Consider the following 19201-nt stretch of genomic DNA (forward strand, 5'->3'; position numbering starts at 1 on the left):
AGATCACTGATGCAATTGCTGCCATTGATAAGGCAATGCTACAGCAAACATGACAAGAAATTGAGCACCATGATGTGCTTAGTTCAACTGATGGTGCACTTGTAAAGGTGTATTTAAAAAAGGCAAAAAAAAATCCTTCAACATCTACTTCAATTTTTGTAATATTTCATGTTTGTCTGTTCATTTACTTTTGTAATAAATTTCTAAAATTGTAAAAGTACTTTATGGACACCTGTATATCATCTATGTGTCTATAGATAATAATAATAATAATGCCTTAGTGCTTTTCAAGGTACTCAAAGACACTTAACAGTTCTATGCACTATTCATTTGCACCTCAATCATACTTGGTGGTGGTAAGCTACTAATGTAGCCACAGCTGCCCTGGGGCAGTCTAACAGAAATGTGCCTGCCATTTCTCACCTACAGTCCCACCGACCACCACCAGCCACATTCACACTTAGGCAATATGGGTTAAGTGTCTTGCCAAGGGACACAATAACAGCATATGCTCAGACGGGGACTCGAATCAGCGACCCTCCGGTTGCGTGGAGAGCACCTACTCACTGCCACACAGCCACACAGATAGATGACAAAAACTTTTGCTTGTGTCTAAAACAACAAACTCACAGTCAGACGTTCCTGTAAGCAAACACAGACAAACTGTTGTAGTGAGTTTAATATAACTGTAATACCTGGAACTACCTGCAGACTGCACTGCATCGTGTGAATTTTGCCTGTGAACACAAACACATGTAAACACAGACCTGTACTGTGTTTTTAGAGTAACTTTTGTTTTTTAACCATCTTGGAGAGAAACATACACCGGACACATACGGGTATTCATGAATAAATATCTGGAGCTGAACTGTGACAGTGAAGTTTGACATTTGCAGGTTCAGAGGTGTTCAGAGCCATGCTGTGCTGTTATAGCTCAGTGCAGATATGTCCCCCATAGATCTAAAATAATAAATATGTATATTTTTACTGTCACGAGTTAAAACCAGACATTTGTCATTGTTTGTGAATAAAAACCTGAAGCATATGCAGTGGCAGGGTCACACTTTGGTACAGAAACACTGACCTTGGTTTACATCATCAAACAGTTTGATTACAAAATAAAAGTCTGTCTGAACAGTGCTTGTTTCTGTCCAACACTGTCAGTTATTTTAAACTATTTTGTGTCTGTCTTCGTAAAATGTAACACAAATGTTTTTTTGAAAAAGTAACACAAACAGCTTCATTTCTTTCCTCTCTGACCTGTCTTTATTATTATTGCTGTTACAATGATGGTCCCAGGGTTATAGCTGAGTGTGTGGAGTGTGTTCGGGGCAAGCAAGCTACAGCCTCATCTGTCAGTCACCTCCTGAAATAGAAAACTGCAGCCCGACACCGCCTCACTCCTCTCTGTTTATCTCAGGCTCTCCACCTCACTCTCTCTGGACCTGCAGGCCATCAGCAACACTCTCGCTCTCTCTCTCTCTCTCTCCCTCCCACTGCACAGGTGGTGTTGTTCGCCTGACACTGAGCTGGTGTTGACCCGATTTTAAACCTAGCAGCTGCTCTGGGACCAGAACTTATTCTCAACTAGATTTCTTAACCTGAAAACTTTGAAAATTTCCTTCAGTTTGATTTAAATACAGAGACTGAATGCTCCTCCTGGACCAGGACAACAGACCTGAGTCAGAGCCAGGACCAGGACCAGGATCTCGAGAAGTCTGAATCAAGTCTCACCTCAAATGTTTGACTGCAGGACATGATCCTCACTCAGATCCTGTTTGATTTTTAAACTCTGGATTTTAACACTGATTTTCTCTCAGGTAAGGATATGCTGTAACTAATATTCATTGGATTATTGATTAGATTTATTTTCACCTTTCAGATAATCTTTCATGTGCAGAATTTTCAGATTTTTATCAAAGTGCACAAAGAAGAGGGCGATAGCGAGATACGGTTTATTTGTCACATTCACAGTTATGCACAGTATAATGCACTGTGCAATGTATTTTGTACCTGCAACCAATATTAAGTAGTAAAAATACAAGACTCATCAGAACAACCTGGTGATGGCTGCATGGTGAAGGAGCTCCCGATGGAACCCAAGTAATTTCATGGAAACCGCTGAACAAACTGAGTAATTTATACACTTTGAAAGTGACAAGAAAAGAGGGTTTAGGCATCCGCTTGGATATCTGTTTGATTTCACTACTGGGCAACATGGCAGGAGGGAGCTGCCATGAATGGGAGGCTAAAGCTAACAAGTACTGGACGTGCTAACATCAAAAGAGCCACAGCAATGGGCAACCTGGAATTGATCCCACAAGAGCTGAGAGGGTTTCGAAAAGAGAACAAACAACAACTGGAAATGATAAAAGAAGAAATCACCAGGGTAAATAATAGACTGAGTGAAGTGGAAGAACGCATTGGGAAACTAGAGGACAGAACAGTGAGTACAGCAGAGGGCTGAGCACACAGTCCTGGGGGGTTCCAGTGTTGAGGGTGAAGGGGGATAAGGTGAGGTGACCCACTCGTACCACCTGTGGTCTGCTGGTCAGGAAGCTTTAAACCCACCTGCACAGGGATGGGCCCAGGCCCAGATCCAGCAGCTTAGAGACCAGCCTGGAGGGGACTATGGTGTTAAATGCTCAGCTGTAATCTACAAACAGCATGTTCACATAGTTCCCCTTAACAGTGTCCACGTGTGAAAGGCTCTTATGGAGGAGGAAGGTTATGTGTCATCTGTAGTGGGTCGAGGGTGGTGGGCAGTGAGGAGGTGATGAACGTCTTGATGAGTCTTGCAAAATATTTCATTAACACAGAGGTGAGCGCTATGGGACTGAAGTCATTTGGGGCTGCTGGGGTGTGGTTTCTTTGGGACTATTGTGGACTTTTTGAAGCAGGTGGGAATCACACACAATTTCAGTGAGTGGTTCAATATCACTGTAAACACAGGTGCCAGTTGGTCAGCACAGGTCTTAAGGACAAGTTTGCTAATACTGTCTGGTCCAGCCGCTTTCCTGGTGTTTACACTTCTAAATGCCCTCCTCACGTCACGCTCCATCACAGTGAGTGTCTCCGCCCTTCCACCTGGGAGCGCAATGGGCTGTGGACTTCCCGGCTCGAAGCGCGCAAAGAAATTGTAAAGTTCATCAGCCAGAGAAGCATCGGCACTCACCGGGGGTGTGCGTGGTGCTTTGTACTCCGTGATAGTGTGCAGTCCCTGCCACAGTCCCCTTGAGTCAGACTGTTGTAGTTGTTGTTCCAGTCTGTAGTCATATCAGTGTTTTGCCACTTTCACCACAACATTGTGTGACGCAGCCTTGTAGTTCTCCATATTCCCAGATGCAAGCCCAGAGTTGTAGGCAGAGGTGCAGGACCTCAGAGTATTGCAGACCTATTTATCCACCCACGGCTTCTGGTTGGGAAAAGTCCTGATGGTCCTCCAAAGTGATGTGTCATCAACAACTTTCCCAATAAATCCCAAAACTGTTTCCGTAAACGCCTTGATGTCTCAGTCTACACTGCTGTGAAACATGTCCTAGTTGGCTGAATCCAACGCACCCTGCAGAGCGGCCCCTGTTTGATCAATCCACCGTGTCACTTCTCTCACAGCAGGGGGTTTGTGCCTTAGCCTTTTTTTATATTTTGGCATGAGAAGGACAGAGATGTGATCTGATGTCCCAAAGGGAAGAAGAGACTTTGCTTTGTAGCCCTCTCTGAATGGCAGTGGTCTAGAGTCCTCTCTCCTCTGGTGGAGCAGTCTATGTGTTGAATAAACTCCAGTATCACCTTTTTCAAGTTTACACTGTGAAAGTCCCCAGCTATGATGAGAGCTGCATCATGCTGATTAGCCTGATTGATGGAAATAGTCTAATGTAGTTCAGATAATGCAATGTCCATGTCCACCTAGGGAGGGCTCTAGACAGTGCTGAAGATGACCGAAGTGAACTCGTGGGGCAGGTAGTGGAGCAGCATTTGAGGGTTAGGAGCTCAAGGTTAGGGGAATAGGATTGTTTCAGAGGGACAACATTCCTACTGTCACAACAGTTGCTATTAATCATTAGGCACACACCTCCTCCTCTTGATTTCCCAGACTCACTTGTTCTCTGAAGAACTCCACTGTACGGCGTGGCCCAGTACGGGGGGGGGGGGGGGGGGGGGTCAACCATGTCCTGAGGGGATGATGGGGACAGTCGAGTATGTTCCTCTGGAACTGTATCCTAGCCCTCAGTTTGTCTGGCTTGTTATCCAATGACTGGACATTAGCCAGCAGGATGCTCCACAGTGGTGTTTGGTGTGCTTTACACCTCATCTCTCTCTTATGCCAGCTCTTTTCCTTTAGGGCCTTGTGCGTGACCTGGGGGCCCCGTGCCCTCCTTTGTCTGAGTTAGTCCATTGGCACAGGATGTCCCGGGGCCAAGCCAGGTCGGGAGAAAAAGGTCTCAGAATACAGTCAGAGTACGGTATTCCGATGTTCAAAAGAGTCTGTCTGTCATATGTGATATGAACAAAAGTCATCTGCAGGTTATGCAAAAATTATTTCAAAGAAGTTTTAAGGTGGACACCAAATGAGTAAAAAACGTGAATCATCTCAGAGTGATCAAAGAATCAGTTCTGTATTTACTGCTCATCTCCATCCTTTTCAAAATCTCTAGAATTTTTTAGTGTCATAATAAAACCATAATGAGTGGCTCTGAAGGAAATTACAATGGGAATTCAGATGTTTTAATAAAGCATAATTTTTTTGGCTTGATGCTTTTTCAGAGATTTTTTTTTTTATTAAATTATTAAATCCTTCATTCAAACAGTGTGTTTCACTGAGGTACAGGTCTGTGTACAAAATACATTTACTGTCATGGTCCTAGGTCTGAAGCCTAGTGTTTTGATGGACTTTCAATGGACTTTTGAAAAGTTATTTGTCATGGTGCATGGGAGCAGACCATGTGAAAACTCTAAGTTTGCGGAGGACACAACAGTCACCAGACTAATACATGACGGTGACGAGTCTGCACATCGGAGGGAGGTGGAACGGCTGGTGCTTTGGTGCAGTCAGAACAATCTGGAGCTAAACACAATTAAGACTGTGGAAATGACAGTGGACTTCAGGAGACACCCCTCATCATTGATTCCCCTCACTATAACCGACAGCCCTGTGATGACTGTGGAGACCTTCAAGTTTCTGGGAACCACTATCTCTCAGGACCTGAAATGGGAGCTCAATCTCAGCTCCATCCTCAAAAAGGCCCAACAGAGGATGTACTTTCTGGGCCAACTGAGGAATTATGGTTTACCACAGGAGCAGTTCTACTCCACGATCTTTGAACCTGTCTTGTGCTCGTCTATCACAATCTGGTTTGGAGCAGCAACAAAACAAGACAGGAACAGACTGAAGAGAACTATTAGAAATGCTGAGACAATCATTGGTGCTCCTCTGCCCAACCTTCAGGACTTGTCTGGTCTCGTTGGTGGCGCTGTCACTTGGTGTTGGCTCTCACTGCGGTATTGTATCACTTCCTGTTCCTGTTTCAGGGCACAGTCATGTCTTGCTGTCTGTTAGCTGTTAAATCTGTATAACTCGATCTATCTGGATAACAACATATTTTAGTGTAATCTTCGCCTACTTTATCTAGAGCACACTCTTTGCTGAATCACCTGTATTCACATAATTCACTTTATTTGTTTTTAGAAATTCACTAGCTTAGCGCAGCTAGTAGCTTAGCTCTTAGCCGACTCACTACCAGCATGGCCTCGTCTCCTGTCTCTCCTGCACTTTCCTGCTCTGGGTGTCACATTTTTAGTTACTCCTTTAGCAGTAACGGTACTTGTAATAAATGTAGTCTGTTTGTAGCTCTGGAGGCCAGGCTTTCTGAATTGGAGACTCGGCTCCGCACCCTGGAAAATCCTATATCTAGCCAGGCCCCGGTAGTGGGTGCGGACCATGGTAGCTTAGCCGCCTTTAGCCCCCCCCCCAGCAGATCCCGAGCAGCAGGGAAAACAGGCCGGCTGGGTGACTGTGAGGAGGAAGCGTAATCCTAAGCAGAAGGCCCGGGTACAACACCAACCTGTTCACGTCTCTAACCGTTTATTTCCACTCGGCGACACACCTGCCGAGGAACAAACTCTGGTTATTGGCGACTCTGTTTTGAGAAACGTGAAGCTAGAGACACCAGCGACCATAGTCAAATGTCTTCCAGGGGCCAGAGCAGGCGACATTCATGGAAATTTGAAACTGCTGGCTAAGGCTAATCGTAGATTTGGTAAGATGTGAAAGCATGTTGGCAGTAATGACACCCGGTTACGCCAATTGGAGGTCATTAAAATTAATATTGACTCGGTGTGTAACTTTGCAAAAACAATGTCGGACTCTGTAGTTTTCTCTGGGCCCCTCCCCAATCAGACCAGGAGCGACATGTTTAGCCGCATGTTCTCCTTGAATCGCTGGCTGTCTGAGTGGTGTCCAAAAAACATGGGCTTCATAGATAATTGGCAAAGTTTCTGGGGAAAATCTGGTCTTGTTAGGAGAGACGGCATCCATCCCACTTTGGATGGAGCAGCTCTCATTTGTAGAAATCGGGCAAATTTATTAACCCTCGTAAAACCTGACTATCCAGGGTTGAGACCAGGAGACACAGTTCCAGTCTTACACGCCCCTCTGCAGCTTCTCTCCTCCTGCCATCCCCCCAAAACCCCATCCCCACAGAGTCGGTGCCTGCTCCCAGACCACCAAAAAAACAGCTAAAATCAGCAAAAAGCTATTTAAGCAAAAAAATTCAAAAACAATAAATAATACAGCTTCATCAACTGCACCAAAGAATAAAACAATTAAATGTGGATTATTAAACATTAGGTCTCTCTCTTCCAAGTCCCTTTTAGTAAATGATTTAATAATTGATCAACATATTGATTTGTTCTGCCTTACAGAAACCTGGTTACAGCAGGATGAATATGTTAATTTAAATGAATCAACACCCCCGAGTCACAGTAACTGTCAGAATGCTCGAAGCACAGGTCGAGCAGGAGGAGTAGCAGCAATCTTCAATTCCAGCTTATTAATTAATCACAGACCCAAACAAAGTTTTAATTCTTTTGAAAGCCTGACTCTTACTCTTGTCCATCCTAATTGGGAAACTCAAAAACCTGTTTTAGTTGTTATTATCTATCGTCCACCTGGTCCTTACTCAGAGTTTCTGTCTGACTACTACTACTCATCATTAATTGAAGAAAATAAGAACAACCCCAGGTTTGTTTTCAGCACTGTAGCCAGGCTGACAAAGAGCCAGAGCTCTGTAGAGCCGACTATTCCTTTCACTTTAACTAGTAATGACTCTTTCGCTCCAATTGATCTTTCAGAGTTAACTTCAATAGTTACTTCCTCCAAACCAGCAACATGTTTATTAGATCCCATTCCTACTAGACTGTTCAAAGAAGTCTTTCCAATTATTGATGTTTCAACCTGTCTTTATTAGTTGGCTATGTACCACAGGCCATCAAGGTGGCTGTAATTAAACCGCTACTTAAAAAGCCATCACTTGACCCAACTGTCTTAGCTAACTATAGGCCAATCTCCAACCTTCCTTTTCTCTCAAAGATTCTTGAAAGAGTAGTTGTAACACAGCTAACTGATCATCTGCAGAGGAACGGTTTATTTGAAGAGTTTCAGTCAGGTTTCAGAATTCATCACAGTACAGAAACAGCATTAGTGAAGGTTACCAATGATCTTCTCACAGCCTCTGACAGTGGACTTATCTCTGTTCTTGTCCTGTTGGGCCTCAGTGCAGCTTTGATACTGTTGACAATAACATTTTATTACAGAGATTAGAGCATACTATAGGTATTAAAGGTACTGCACTGCAGTGGTTTTTATTATATTTATCTAATAGACTCCAATTTGTTAACGTAAATGGGGAGTCTTCTTCAGACACTAAGGTTAATTATGGAGTTCCACAGGGTTCTGTGCTAGGACCAATTCTATTTACATTATACATGCTTCCCTTAGGCAGTATGATTAGAAAGCACTGCATCAACTTTCATTGTTATGCAGATGATACTCAGCTTTACCTATCAATGAAACCAGATGACGCACATCAATTAGTTAAACTGCAGGAATGTTTTAAAGACATTAAGGCCTGGATGACCTCTAATTTCCTGCTTCTAAATTCAGATCAAACTGAAGTTCTTGTACTCGGCCCCACAAATCTTAGAAACATGGTGTCAAACCAGATACTCACTCTGGATGGCATTACTTTGGCCTCCAGTAACACTGTGAGAAACCTTGGAGTCATTTTTGACCAGGATATGTCCTTCAATGCACATATTAAACAAATATGTAGGACCGCTTTTTTGCATTTGCACAATATTTCTAAAATTAGAAACATCCTTTCTCAGAGTGATGCTGAAAAGCTAATTCATGCATTTATTACTTCTAGGCTGGATTATTGTAATTCATTATTATCAGGCTGTCTTAAAAAAGCTCCCTGAAAAGCCTTCAGCTGATCCAAAATGCTGCAGCTAGAGTACTGACAGGGACTAGAAAGAGAGAGCAGATTTCTCCCATATTGGCTTCTCTTCATTGGCTCCCTGTTAAATCTAGAATAGAATTTAAAATTCTTCTCCTCACCTACAAGGTCTTGAATAATCAGGCACCATCTTATCTCAAAGACCTCATAGTACCATATCACCCCAACAGAGCACTTCACTCTCAGACTGCTGGCGTACTTGTGGTTCCTAGGATACTTAAGAGTAGAATGGGAGGCAGAGCCTTCAGCTTTCAGGCCCCTCTTCTGTGGAACCAGCTTCCAGCTTGGATTCGGGAGACAGACACCCTCTCTATTTTTAAGATTAGGCTTAAAACTTTCCTTTATGATAAAGCTTATAGTTAGGGCTGGATCAGGTGACCCTGAACCATCCCTTAGTTATGCTGCTATAGGCCTAGTCTGCTGGGGGGTTCACATAATGCACTGTTTCTCATTCACCTGATTTACTTTGTTTATACTCCACTCTGCATTTAATCATTAATTGATATTAATCTCTGGCTCTCTTCCACAGCATGTCTTTCTCTCCCCTCAGCCCAACCGGTCGCGGCAGATGACTGCCCCTCCCTGAGTCTGGTTCTGTTGGAGGTTTCTTTCTGTTAAAAGGGAGTTTTTCCTTCCCACTGTTGCCAAGTGCTGCTCATAGGGGGTCTTTTTGACTGTTGAGTTTTCTCTGTATTATTGTAGGGTCTTTACCCACAATACAAAGTGCCTTGAGGCGACTGTATTTTGTGATTTGGCGCTATATAAATAAAATTGAATTGAATTGTACACTTCTAGAACCAGGAAACAGGCAAAGAAAATCATCTCAGACTCCTCACACCCTGGACACAGTTTATTTCAGCTCCTTCCCTCAGGCAGGAGATACAGATCACTGTACACAAAAACTACCAGACACTCAAACAGTTTCTTTCCTCATGCCATCACAGTCATTAACAGCTGATCAATAACACTGATCTCTACATACATTGCCAAAATGTGTACAGAATAGAGATATTGCTGTTTACCACAACGCACACTACACTTTAATTTATTTTATTATTTATTAGATTTTGTATATTGTATAGTATTGTATAGTATAGTTCTTAAATTACACTGCACCTTCCTTCCTTTTCTTAGATTTGTATTTATATTTGTATATAGTATAGCATTTATGTTGAATTATGTGACACTGTATAGTACTAGAGAGACACCATCAACCGGAACCAAATTCCTTGTGTGTGTAAAGATACTTGGCCAAAACAAATCTGATTCTGATGTGATGTGTGTGGAGGCAAGGACCCAAATGCAGGATTCAGGAGCGGGGAGTTATTAATAAGAAAAAGGTGAGCCTTTATTTGGACTGAAAACAAAAAGGAACTAAACAAGGCAGGTACAAAACTAAGGAAAACCTAAACTCGGAAAAAACTGAGGAGCACAAGGAGCAAAACAACAAGAATCCAAGAAGAAGCAGGGGAAGACAGACAATAAATGCACAGAAGGCTAACTGGGGAACAGGCAACAAGTGAGGAGCACAGCCGAAGATAATCACAGAAACAAGACAAGGAAATAAAACTAAACACAACACACAGAGAAGAGGAGACTGGCGAAATTAAACAGGAAGTGTGACAATGAGGGAACAGAGAAACAAACTTGACACAACATGGGGAGACAGACACAGGAGACTCCACACAGAGGGGAACACAACAGGAGAGAACTTGTGAGCCACATTTCCATACGGAACTACTCAGCGCGGGTCGACCCAACACAACTCGCCACGGTCATGTTGTGTTTCCATTGCAATTGAGGACCACCACAGTGTGGGTGGAGTCGATATAGCAGCAGTAGTCTCATGATGTAATTTGTATGTGCTCAAAACACAACACAACAGCGGATGAGATAGAGGCAAGATAATGGCTAATGACAGTTTAATATCATCATCATGCATAAGTCCCCCGTACAATGTTTTAATGGATGAAGGTTATCATTAAGTATAACCCTATACCGCCAAACATGTCATAATCGGCTCAGTGTACTTCAAAAGTGCTGCTGTAAGCAACCACAGTAATACCCTATTTTTGTTGTGAAGTGCAGTTTCTCAGCTTTCAGAAACCATTTGAAAGATTCCGATAGGACAAACTGTCGCATAATTACAGTAATTCAAATTTCCTTTGATCAGCCACCTCAGGCTCGGCGTTAACCACCTGTTCACAGCTAGTAAGGGCAGGTAACGGGTGCTTCAGTGGTGATCGCCTGGCAGCACAGGGTTATAAATATGTACGCTGTGTGTGTGTTTCAGATGGCTCTCTTTTTGTAAAACTACCACTGCAAACTGTCGGTATGGGGATTCAACCGGTGCTTTGCGTGCCTCCATTTTCTTGCTGTCAGGTTTTAAAAATGGTACACTTTATTCTGGTCAAGGAGTTGCTCTTATGACTCCACTAGTGAAGACACTCCCTGGCTAATCAGTGGCATGCTGTTCTTTCATGTCACATTTTTGGATCACCTCGAATCCCTTGGGACTCCGGGTGAGTACAAAAAAGGTACCTGCAACCTTGTACCAGATACTAATGGAAATGGCTTAAAGTGAGTCGAGTTGAGTTGCACTGAGTAGTTCCGTATGGAAACGCGACTATGGAGAACTAAAGTCAAAAGTCACTGGGAACTAAAGAATGCATAAAGAGAACAATATAAACCATAAAGCTAACAAATACAAGAGTCCCTTCAAAACAAAACACTAGGTTGCAGACCTAGGACCGTGACATAACTGTTTTCATTTGTAATCCCTTGTTTTGTTTTTTGTCCCCTTTCCATTTAAGTATATTCAATTATATTTTCAGTTTCTGGTTCTTAGTCTAGTTTCTCCCTCTGCGTCTTGGTTCTTTATGTTTATGTTCCTCCTCCATGTGTCTGCCTTCCTGTGTCAAGTCTACGTTTCTGTCTCTATGTTCAGTAGTTTCTTGTTTTACTTTGTCAGTCTTTGTCTCTTGTGCTCAGTGTTCAGTATTAATTCCCTGTCTTGTCTACCATGATTACATTCAGCTGCCTGTTCCCTGATTATCCCTCTGTGTATATTGTGTCTCTCCTCCCTTTGTCCTTTGTCAGAGTCTTGTTGTCATCATGGCTGTGGCTTATTCCTCATTCCCTGTGCTCCCTGTGTTCCTAGTTAGTATCCCAGTTTCCAATCATTTATTTTCCTCATGTTCCGCAAGTAAAATGTGTATCTATCACATCTTGGGTGCATTTCTGTAAGGTTGACTGATCATCTTCATCTGTCTGAGTGTCTCTGAACTCTACCTCTGTGGGAACTCAGATACTTAAAGAGCAGAGCTCAGATTACCTCTATTACGTCATAATGCTGACTGAACTGAGCAGCCAGGACTACTTGCTTGTTCTTCTTCTCTCTTTTGGGCTTTAATGTAAAATCATCTTCTACATGTTCAAACAGTCTCCTCAGTGCTTTCATGTTTATCATTCACATTTGTTTAAAATCTGTTTTTCCTCCAGAGACACAAACACATCAAAAGGAAACAATGAGTGGCCAGACAGACACAGCAAGACGAGGAGGAGGTTGGAGTGCCTTCCTCAGTGCTCACCGCTGCCCAGAAGTTGACATGTTGCCTCACCAAAATGCTGAGCCACAAATCCCTCCATTATGTTCTCTAGTCCCTGCAGAGAAGACCTCTGAGTTCACCTGCACAGGTGAGAGTGAGGCAGATTATCTGGACATCTGCTCCACCCATGGCTCCAAAGCACAGGAGGAGGAGGAAGATGAGGGGAGCATCAGTGACTGGTCAGAGGAAGATCTTTCCCTCCACTTCTCTCCCTCTGTCATTGTCCAATCCGATGATGAGTCTGTTCCAGAGAGTGGCTTTGAGTGCATCAATATCACCATGGAGACACAAGTGAGTCATCGTCATCATCAGCTAGCTAAATGAAGGTGAGGGCGGGGCTTAGTTTGATGTGTATTCATTTTTATGATTAGCATCTGTTACCTGCCATCTAGATGAAAGGTCAAGATGGAGAGGGGCTAAAGATGGTTCCTAAACGTCAGATTCAGTTGAAGAAAAAGAAGGATGGCAAGGACAGTGTTGAACAGGTAATCACTGATAAAGTACAGGTTTGTCTTCTGCCAGTTTAACTGTATGCTCACTTATCTGTTTTCCTGTCCAGATGATACTGAAGGATGGACCTGCTGAGGACAGAGGAGTTAATACTGATGCATCAGCCAATGAGCCGATATGTTCCACTGCTCGTCCCTGGCCAGACCTGCTGTTACGGCAACACAGTATGCCAGCGTCCTTCCACGCCACCTCAAGGACCAGCAGTGATGCTGACAGCTACAAGGTCTACAAGGGCTTGCTCAAGGGGGCTGCCCAAGGTAACAGCGCCTCTACCTGTCAACAAGGCTGCCTCCTCTATCTCTGTCAGTAAGCTCAGCCCCTTCTCCATGCCTGGTAGCACAGATAAAGCAATGAGAACATAAAGTTATTTTTGCTGTTTATTAATAAGCAATCACCAAAATGAGTTTTTATTTATCATATTTACAGGTTACTGTTCAGACTATCAGCTTTAATTTGATCAAACTCTACTGACTTCTGAAACAAAAAACAGGAAGGGATGATCACAGTATCCTATCCATGATAAAGAAAAGCTGGTCACATCATCCAACTACAACTCACTTTATTACAGGAACTATTTTCTCCATCTGCCCACTAAATTGCTGAACAGAAGGAGACATGTATCTAACATGCAACAGGAAGCAAACATCAGCTGAGTAATAATGTTAGCTACTGCATGCCTGTATCAGTTGGCAAATGTAGATGCACAAAGTAAATATAACCCTAATTCTGTAAAAAGTGGGGCTATGTGTAAAATGTCACTAAAAAGAAAATGAAGTGATTTATTAATCTCATTAACCTCATTAAACATAGACCGTTAGATCTCCCTCAGCAACTTTTTCTGAGCAGCTGGGAAGTCAGGTTGCCTGGGTGACTGTGTGGAGAAAGTGTAGACCTGAAAAGGAGCCCTCAGTACACCACCAACCCATTCACACTTCAAATACTTTTTCCCTACTCAGCAACACACCTGCTGAGGAACAAACTCCGGTTACTAGCAACTTTTGAGAAACGTGAAGCTAATGACACCAACAACCATTACTGACTGTCTTTCAGGGGCCAGAGCAGGCCTATCTCTTCCAAATCGATGTTTGATTTACTCTGCCTTACAGAGAGCTGATTAATGAATCAACACCCCCAAGTCACACTCACTCAAGGGTGTAGGAATGAGTTTACTATTGGGGGGGACACATATCAGAAACCTGACAGATCGTTAAATACCCTGAGCAAAGCACAAAAAATGCTATTTGATCTTTCACTTGTTTCCTGGAAAAATAGTGTTGTGTACACCTATATTATTGCATGTATAATTAACATATGTATATGTTTTATAATTGTAAGATGTCGGCAAACCACCAAACAAAGGAAAGGGGGGGCCCCAAAGGGAAAGGGGGGGGGCAGGAAAAAAAAAGATAAAAGCTACACATACATACACCTTCACATATATATATACATGCATATACACACAAATACACATACAGTCTTGCTGTAGTTTGTAGTAATGTATGTGTGTTTGGGGGGGGGGGGGGGGGGGGCAGGTGTAACATGCGCACTGAACAACAGCGCCCATCCACACCATTCCCCCAAGGCCCTCAATGTCTAAGATGTAAATAAAATTGAGGAGCAGGCAGTAGCGAACAAATAAGTGGAGCCACTTCGGCAGCTCCACCCACTAGCCACTGTGTGACACACCTGCCCCCCAAGGCCCTATGTGTACTATGACGTGTTGTGAGCTGTGTGGTGTAATTAAAAAGGAGGGGTGGGACATCATGCAATGCAGCAAGCAGAGTCAGGGAATTGGCCCCACTCGTTGCGGCACCTTGGCAGACATTCTCGCTAGACTAATGTGATCAAAAAGTAAATTTCTATAGTGAGTAATACATAAATCAGTTTTTGATTTCCAACTCATGAGGATAGTTTTCATGCCATGACAGAAAATTCAGTACTTTCTTTTTCTGGCATATATCTGGATTGTTCCAAATGGGTGTCAGTTTACTTGGGATAAGTGAAGACTTAGTTATTTTTTAAAATTCCCACCAGGCTGTCAGAGAGGTGTTTATGTTAAGGCTTTTAAAGCAATTATCTTGCTTGATACAGGAGCTAATGAAAGGTAGATCAGAGATTTTTTTTTCCACAAAGTGCTTGTTCTAGGTCCAACCATGGGCTGTCTAGTGAACTTGGTTTGATCCATTTTGAAACATATTGCAACCTACTGCCTAAGAAGTAGTGATAAAAAATTTGGTAGCTCTAGACCACCACTGCGTTTTGGCTTTTGTAAAGTTTTTAAACTTATTCGTGATGTTTCTTTTTCCACAGAAATTTTACCATGTTTGAATCTAGTGTCTTAAACCAAGCAACAGAAGGTTTATTAGGGATCAGTGAGAACAAATAGAGGATTTTTGGCAAAACCATCATTTTAATTTTGTAATTTTGTAATATTGTGCTATAGTTATAGCTCTAATATCTCTGTATATTTGCAATTTGTACACTTGTATATTGTCTTATAGTTTTTATACTTATTTGTTTCTTTCTGTAAGCACGAAGTACCGCAGCAATTTCCTAATGCTGTGAACCTGTTCACCCATATGGCAATAAAAACCTTCTGATTCTGATTAATGGTGGAGACTCTACCCATGATAAGATAAGATAAGATAGTGTTTATTCGTCACATGCACAGTTATACACAGTACAACGCACAGTGAAATTTATTTTGTACCTGCAACCATATATACACACACATATAAATAAGAAGAATAAAAATAAAAATAAGCAATTCACACTATACACTATACTCTATATACTATACACTATACACACTTTTACGTGGAATTATAGATTATAAATTATCATATTTACATTGTGCAATAACACTTCAGTTAGGGCTCAGAGTTGAGCAGACGGATGGCTTGTGGGTAAAAACTCTTCTTCAACCTTTCAGTCTTAGCCCTCAGGCAGCGGTAACGCCGGCCTGATGGGAGCAGGGAGAAGAGAGAGTGTCCGGGGTGGCTGGGCTGTTTTAGGATCTTCTTGGCCCTCAGCCTGCACTGCTTGGTGTAAATGTCCTGCAGGTTGGGGAGGGTGGTTCTGATGGTCCGTTCAGCTGAACGAACCACCCTTTTTAGAGCCATGAAGTCCTGCTTGGTGCAGTTTCCCATCCAGGTGGTGATGCTCCCACGCACGATGCTCTCGATGGTGCAGGTGTAAAAGTTCCTGAGCACCTTGAGTGGGAGCTTGAAGTCTCTCAGCCGCCTGAGGAGGTAGAGACGCTGTCTGGCCTTCTTCACAGTGATGTTTATGTGATGAGTCCAGGACAGGTCCTGTGAGATGGTCACTCCCAGGTATTTGAAAGTGTCCACTCTTTCCACCCCAGCACTACTGATGACAAGTGGATGGTAGTCCCTCTGCTGCTTCCTGCTGAAGTCCACGATCAGTTCCTTTGTTTTGCTGACGTTGAGCAGGAGGTGGTTCTCCTGGCACCAGTTCTCCAGGCGGGAGACCTCTCTCCTGTAGGCTGTCTCCTCATTGTGGGAGATCAGTCCCACAACAGCAGTGTCGTCAGCAAACTTGATGATGACGTTGGACTCTGACGTGGCCTCGCAGTCATGGGTGTACAGTGAGTACAGCAGAGGGCTGAGCACACAGCCTTGGGGGGATCCAGTGTTGAGGGTGAGGGAGGATGAGGTGAGGTGACCCACTCGTACCACCTGTGGTCTGCTGGTCAGGAAGCTGTGAACCCACCTGCACAGGGATGGGCCCAGGCCCAGGTCCAGCAGCTTAGAGACCAGCCTGGAGGGAACTATGGTGTTGAATGCTGAGCTGTAATCTACAAACAGCACTCTCACATAGTTCCCCAATATATATATATATATATATATATATATATATATATATATATATATATTGGGTTTTACCCAATCAGTCCTTATGGATTAGGCTATGATGATTAATTCTAACTACTTGGTCAGGTAAATATACACATTCAATCAACAGTACTCATACATGGGCCCCACTCACACGTTCGCATTCACACAAACGTTGCAGGCCTGATTGTTGCACGCTGCGGCAGGGCTGCGAAACTTCTCTTCTCTGACCGCTGGTTGCACAAGAAACGTCCGACTTACAGTTCAGCTCACCTTCTCGTCTTCTCCGGACGACAGTCAGCCAGTTCTTGCCCACAGTCTTTTTTCCGCTCACCACTCGCCACCGACAGGGCAAAAAAGATGGCGCTAGTCACTGTGACGAACAACTCCTGCTAGCCGTTAGTTAGCCGCCCATGCCTGGATCGGAATCACTGTCGTCCGTTGCTGCACAGCTGTCGGGCGGGTGGTTTCACAAACGCCTCCTACTAACAGTCACTTGGTAGTATTTACTATTCAGTTCTCTGTTAGTTCATCTCGTGCTCGCGAATTCCGGGCCAACACTGCCGCGCCCGTTCTCTCCCGTTCCCCTTCTCGTTCTCTCTCTCGTCACACCCAGCCAATTACAACAGGTAGACACGCACAGACCACCTTCACTGACCACTCAGAAAATACGAACTAAGAGTGTTAGCTCTGTTAAATTCAGCTACTTTGTAAGAAAAACATCATATTATGTTTACACAACATTATTCCTCTTCGTGATACAATGCACATTATAGCCCCAGTACATTACACTTGTCGTATTACCTTTGCTTTTGTGTCCACAGGAATTAGGCTTATTTAATCCCCATATTAACATCCAGGCCACTTGTAAGTCTGTATAATTACTAATTCAAGGGAAGTGAAGAAAAAGCATTTACATTTTACACCCTTTTAGTCGATGGAAATCGTGAAAAAAAAATGCAGTCGACATCAAGCAATGATGTAATGAGGTCCTGATGTTTCTAAACAAGAGAAGGAAGAAACCGATTCTGGGTTCATCCAACTCATAAGAAATCAGCATCAGGGAGAGTTTCATGGTTTGATCCCAGAGTTGATGCTGCATCATGGATGCTTTCATGCATATTTCAGGATGTCAGTGGACAGTTTGAGCTTTTGTTGGCAGAGTTGGGATCACATGTGAGGAGGCAAAGATTAATATCAGAGAGCCGACTGACTCAGAACAGCGTGTAGCTGTGTGTCTGAGGTAAAATACTAGTTTACTGTTCCCACATCACTGTATATTCAGTACATTTTGAGCTATGAGCTCACGTTACTAAATGCAGCGCTCTGATTGGTCAGATCTGTTTGTTCGCTTGTGAAAGTCAGAAAAATCAAACTTGATCTGAAAAAATAAATGCCGCAAAATCGTCCTGTGAAATGACGCGGTTGGTGTGAACGGCTGCATTAAGAACAGGCGAGTCCGAAAAATATTTTTAAGGCATGACGCAATTTTTAACGCAATTTACATGTCCTGTGTGTAAAGGCCTTAAAAATAAAACTATTGAAATGACTAAATTATGACTAAAACTAAATCAAAATTTGCTGTCAAAATGAACACTGTACTCGATAGTATACTATGTTGCTGATCTTTTGTGTGTCTGTAGAAAATATGCATGTCTTTTCTACTAAACATTGTTATTATTATTATTGCTATCATTTCTATTTGTTCTGTGAAGTTAAAAAAGTAAGAGAGAATAAAAAATAAAAATGAGAAGATTCTGAGTGACTCTGATCTAGTTTCTTATTGTTTCAGGGTTCCTAGTTGGAGGAACCTCGAGGCGTCTTCAGAAGTCTTTCTCTCTGGATGAAACCAAAACAAAGATGGCATCCTGCCTCATTAAGAACGTGCTATCAAAGAAGATGCAGGTGGAACAGAACAACTTGAGGAAGAACCCGTAGGTCTCACCTTTCCTACCTCCACCTGAGAAGCAGCAGGGGGGCCAGACAGGTGGAATTGCATCCAGAGCTCCAGTTCATGTGGTGAGAGACATGAGGAGTTTAGTCAAACACACATACAGCCACTCATTCACTACAACAACATCAGTATCATGTGACAATAATGCAACAAGAAGATTCAAAGCAATTGGCCAGGAGGACAGCCCTCCTCCCGCCTACCAGCAGGAAGTGGGAGTCAAAGGTCACGTCTCCAAGGTTGCTGCATCTTTCAGCCAATCACAAGACAAGAAGCAGAGTAAACCATTTAGACAACCAATCACACAGCAGAGACGAGGCAGTGAGCTAATCATCAGCGCAGAATTAACCCTGTTAGACCCACCCACTATGAAACCCAACCAATCAGAGAGAGCTATGACCCAGCCACCACACTTTGCTGAGAAACAGAGTTCCATCCTGGGCATGATTGCTCCATCTGCCCCTTGCTCCTCCCAGCAGCTCCTGCAGCCCACCTTCCCTGCTGCTATGCACCCTCACTTAGGGAAGGTTGGCTATGTTCACACACCCCTGAGCTACGTCCAGACACAGCAGCCCACACCTGATCCCAGCAACCACCTACCCAGGAGGTTTGAGGAGGTCAAGAGCCAGCCAACAGGAAATTTCTCAAAAAAAATGGACCAGCCCAGGAACACACAAAATCAAGAGGATCATGGCAGTACAGCAACACCGCCAAGTCAGGAGCAACCAGAACTTCAGCAACAACATCACCACCTACAACAAC

At 43.3% G+C, this 19201-nt stretch overlaps 1 protein-coding gene across 1 annotated transcript; it reads left to right on the forward strand.

The window, feature by feature from the left end:
- Positions 1–1531: 1531 nt before the first annotated feature.
- LOC115792560 (uncharacterized) lies at positions 1532–19038 on the forward strand. The gene is made up of 5 exons (XM_030747144.1): positions 1532–1820; positions 12018–12415; positions 12517–12609; positions 12684–12891; positions 18281–19038. Exons 2-5 carry the CDS (start codon positions 12044–12046, stop codon positions 18424–18426), a joined length of 819 nt encoding a protein of 272 aa, XP_030603004.1. The 5' UTR covers positions 1532–1820; positions 12018–12043; the 3' UTR covers positions 18427–19038.
- Positions 19039–19201: the final 163 nt, after the last annotated feature.

Source organism: Archocentrus centrarchus, chromosome 14 (genome assembly GCF_007364275.1).
Source record: "Archocentrus centrarchus isolate MPI-CPG fArcCen1 chromosome 14, fArcCen1, whole genome shotgun sequence".
Taxonomy (NCBI): domain Eukaryota; kingdom Metazoa; phylum Chordata; class Actinopteri; order Cichliformes; family Cichlidae; genus Archocentrus; species Archocentrus centrarchus.

Bases quoted from the DNA above. Each gene is read 5' to 3' on its own strand.
- LOC115792560 (XM_030747144.1), top strand. From the start codon at position 12,044: ATGAGTGGCCAGACAGACACAGCAAGACGAGGAGGAGGTTGGAGTGCC. The intron at 12,416-12,516 runs GTGAGTCATCGT...CCTGCCATCTAG, and splicing joins ATATCACCATGGAGACACAA to ATGAAAGGTCAAGATGGAGA. The intron at 12,610-12,683 runs GTAATCACTGAT...TTTCCTGTCCAG, and splicing joins GCAAGGACAGTGTTGAACAG to ATGATACTGAAGGATGGACC.